Consider the following 3,969-nt stretch of genomic DNA (forward strand, 5'->3'; position numbering starts at 1 on the left):
GGCTGCTCTAGAGTGGCAGCAGGCCTGATTTTGTCTGAGGGCGGTGACTGCCACCTGTTCAGTGAAGGCGCTGAGCCACACGCGTGCCAGGGCTGGGCGGGGTGCACCCCGGAACCACACCAACAAAGACAGCCATCCTCAGGGGTAGTTGTTTGGTCACGGAGCTGTATCCAGCCCTTTTGTGACGCCATGGACTGTAGCCTGCCAGGCCCCTCTGTCCATAGGATTTCCCAGGCAAGAATATGGGAGTGGGTTGCCGTTTACTTCTCCAGGGGATCTTTCCAACCTGTCTACTGCGTTGATTCTTTACCACTGAGCCCCCGGGGAAGCCTATATATTCAGGGGTATGATGGTGTAAAGGGAGATGCACAGTGGATGCTAAGACCAAGTCAGACACTGGATAGTGGAGAATGTTCCACAGAGAAGCATGCAGGCAAGAGGAGGGTGTGGTTAGAGCTTGGGGAAGCCATCCCCCCAAATCCAGAGAATGCTGGTGGGCTGGATTGTGCCGATTGCAGCCACAGGTTTCTGGGGGTAATATAGGAGTTACCTCAGTTTCAGGAGGTAGGGTGGAGCTTTGGGGAGAGGGGGTCAGGGGCTACCTTGATGGTCTCCTGTGCCCTCAGCCCTTGGGAGTTGTGCCAAGCTCTCTCATACTAATGCTTATCCCTCAGGGACCCTGCATTCTGAACAGTCCCCAGCTACCACCGTCGTCGTTAGATCCCATGCTTGGGTCTGGCTGGTGTGCTCACAGCCCCCAACACTGGGGCCCTCCTCCCCTTCAGCCCTGCCCGCTTCATCCTAGCCAGCCTAGAGGACCAGTCCAGACGGCAGCCAACTGTGTCCCTGTTGCAGTAACCACCGTGCTGGGGGGCCATAAGCTCAAGTTCAGACTGGGCTGTAGACCCAGGCAGCGCGTTCCCCTGGACCAGGGATGTGATGCTTCCTTCACCCAAGTCGGGCAGGCAAGCCTGGGCCTGAGCACCTCGAAGGTCTCAGTTACTAACATCTGAATCAGCAGACAAGGGAAATCACAAAGGAAAGAACAAGTGTGTCATCACTGATACCCTCGTGCTCCTCTGCGTGGCCACAGAGGCATGGGGTCGCGTGGTCATGAGACAACAGGGTCTCAAACACACCAGGTCCTGGGCACCGGGTCCCACACTTGCACATGCCCACTCTCCTGGAGTTTGTGGAGAGGCCCAGATGGTCACTAACTGGAGCCTCATAAAGGCACAGTCGCTGAGCCAGCACGCACACTAAGGGTGACTGCGCAGCCCTGACTTCAGCACAGGTCCCTAAATCAGGGGCGACTTACCCACTAGGCACAGCAGGCACAGGGCCACAATATGTGTACAGGCCCGCAAAAAATGTTTGAATTGTAATCAGAAGAAAAAATACATTAATATAATGAATTCCGTCTAGATTATACTGTCCTTATACCAATTTAGTTGTTTTTTACTACAAGGTTGTGAGAGCTTAGTTCCCTAATCTGAACCCCTGCCCCCTGCATTGGAAGGGCAGGGTCTTAGCCACTGGACCACCAGGGAATTCCCTTAAAATGTTTTTTTTTTTAAGAAAGGCGTCAACAAAAGCGAAAGTGCCTAGTGCCCACAGATGTCATAATTCAACTCTGTGGGGAAAGCACCCAGACTCCAGTATTACAGACGAGCCTGCCCAGTGGGTTCTGCCACCGAGACAGACCCCACGCACCGCCTCCGCTTGCACCCCATCCCGAATAAACCCACCCCAGTCCTGCCACACAAAGCCCAGCCCCAGTGCTGACAGAGTGGGAGGGGCCACTTCCGGCCCAGTCCCACCTCCTACCCAGGGCTTTTTTTTTCTTTTTTTTTTGCTAGGCGTGCAGGGGTGGCTCAGCTGTCTGGCCCAGCCCTCTCACCCGGGGCCCGCCCCTCAGCCCGCCCCCAAACTGGGTGGAGTGACCCCCTACAAAAGCTCAGCGTTTCCAGCAGCAGTTTTCTTCCTCCAAGAGTGTTGGTGCGCCTGGTGCTAGACTTAAGGAACAGAATCTTGCTGATGCCTGCACAGGCCCTCGCCCTGGGGTCAGGAAGTTTGGAGAATGAGGCCTTTCAGCCTTGAGGTCAGCAGGGACAAGTGGGCAGACGAGGGTGTACAGAAGGGCTGGGTTGACCTTTCCTGCGGCACTGAGCGTCCCCTTCTCCAATGGCTGGCCAGGATTCCTGGCGGAAGAGACAGGGAAACCCCTGCCTCCATCCGTCGGCCAGCCTTGGGGCTGAGGGCCTGGCTCTCAGCCAGGCTTCTCAGGACAGATGTCATGGCTTCTATGGCCCCTGGGGAAGTGGGAGTGGGCGAGCTTAAGCCAATACAAGACCTGTAAGGGGGACCGAGGCCGGCCCAAGAGGCAAGTCGAGTGCGCCCTCTAGTGGCTCTGTTCCCCTCAATGCCTCTCCTTTGCCCTCTGACCACCCTGAGCCCTGCAGGTCCATACTTACCTGAAGCCAGAGCAGAAGTGGATTAATAAGGGACTTGTCCTGCCTGCCCTCAGGGATCAGAGAGTTCAAGGCCTGCTCTCTGCTTTGCCTTCCCTGGCCAGGTTTCCCTACACCTTCCCTGGGCTATGGCAGCCCACTTGCTTCCTGTCTGCACCCTCTTCCTGAACTTGCTCAGCATGACCCAAGGCTCCCGGGACCCTGTGGTCCTCACCCAGCCCTTCACTACCATCTGGAATGCCAACACCGAGTGGTGTATGAAGAAACACGGCGTGGACGTAGACATCAGTATCTTTGATGTGGTGACCAACCCGGGGCAGACCTTCCGCGGCCCTAACATGACCATTTTCTACAGCTCCCAGCTGGGTACCTACCCTTACTATACATCTGCTGGGGAGCCTGTGTTTGGTGGCCTGCCCCAGAATGCCAGCCTGAATGCCCACCTGGCCCGCACATTCCAGGACATCCTGGCTGCCATGCCTGAGCCTCGCTTCTCAGGGCTGGCAGTCATTGACTGGGAGGCATGGCGCCCGCGCTGGGCCTTCAACTGGGACACCAAGGACATTTACCGGCAGCGCTCACGGGCATTGGTACAGAAGCAGCACCCAGACTGGCTAGCTCCTCGGGTGGAGGCCGCAGCTCAGGACCAGTTCGAGGGGGCTGCAGAGGAGTGGATGGCAGGCACCCTCAAGCTGGGACAAGCACTGCGCCCTCAGGGCCTCTGGGGCTTCTATAATTTCCCTGAGTGCTACAACTATGACTTTAAAAGTCCCAACTATACAGGCCAGTGTCCACTAAACATCTGTGCCCAGAATGACCAGCTCGGGTGGCTGTGGGGCCAGAGCCGTGCCCTCTACCCCAGCATCTACCTGCCTGCAGCACTGGAGGGCACGAAGAAGACACAGATGTTCGTGCAGCACCGTGTGGCTGAGGCATTCCGTGTGGCAGCGGGTGCGGGGGACCCCAAGCTGCCGGTGCTGCCCTACATGCAGCTCTTCTACGACATGACTAACCACTTTCTGCCCGCGGTGAGTCTCCTGTGACCCCACCCACCCAGGACCTACCTTGCCAGGCCTTAGTCCAGCACCTGAGGCCACACAGCCCTGGGGCACTTTAGCCTCGGGGCACCTTCATCCATTCCCTTTCACATTCTTTGAGCACCTCCTGTGTGCCAAGTTCTGTGCTAGGCACAGACAATTCAACGTTCTTCAGAAAGAAATTGTCCCTGCCTGCATGGCACTCACAAGCTAGAGGGAGGCCAGGCTTGCCTCTGGCCACCAAGGCTAGAGCAGCCCCCAGTGGGGGTTATGAATTATTTGTCCCATCCAGTAGTGATACAGCAGCCTGCTGTGGGAAGCCAGGGAGGCCCCCTCGGAGCTATTCTGTCCTTTTCTCAGGAGGAGCTGGAACACAGCCTGGGGGAGAGTGCAGCCCAGGGTGCAGCGGGAGTGGTGCTCTGGGTGAGCTGGGTGAATACAAGCACCAAGGTGAGCTCAGG

General features: G+C 57.2%; 1 protein-coding gene across 3 annotated transcripts in view; it reads left to right on the top strand.

Annotated features, from left to right (window-relative positions):
- Positions 1-247: 247 nt before the first annotated feature.
- HYAL1 (hyaluronoglucosaminidase 1) overlaps positions 248-3,969 on the top strand; it is a 5,569-nt gene continuing 1,847 nt past the window's right edge. For 2 of the 3 annotated variants that reach the window (XM_010851813.1, XM_010851815.1), the window contains exons 1-3: positions 248-2,101; positions 2,576-3,499; positions 3,869-3,958. In XM_010851813.1, coding sequence (XP_010850115.1) covers positions 2,081-2,101; positions 2,576-3,499; positions 3,869-3,958 — 1,035 coding nt within the window. In that variant the 5' untranslated portion in view covers positions 248-2,080. The remainder of the gene's footprint in view (positions 2,102-2,575; positions 3,500-3,868; positions 3,959-3,969) is intronic. The other variant, XM_010851814.1, reaches the window with a different exon arrangement.

The sequence above is a fragment of the Bison bison genome, unplaced genomic scaffold, assembly GCF_000754665.1.
Source record: "Bison bison bison isolate TAMUID 2011002044 unplaced genomic scaffold, Bison_UMD1.0 scf7180017864304, whole genome shotgun sequence".
Lineage (NCBI taxonomy): Eukaryota > Metazoa > Chordata > Mammalia > Artiodactyla > Bovidae > Bison > Bison bison.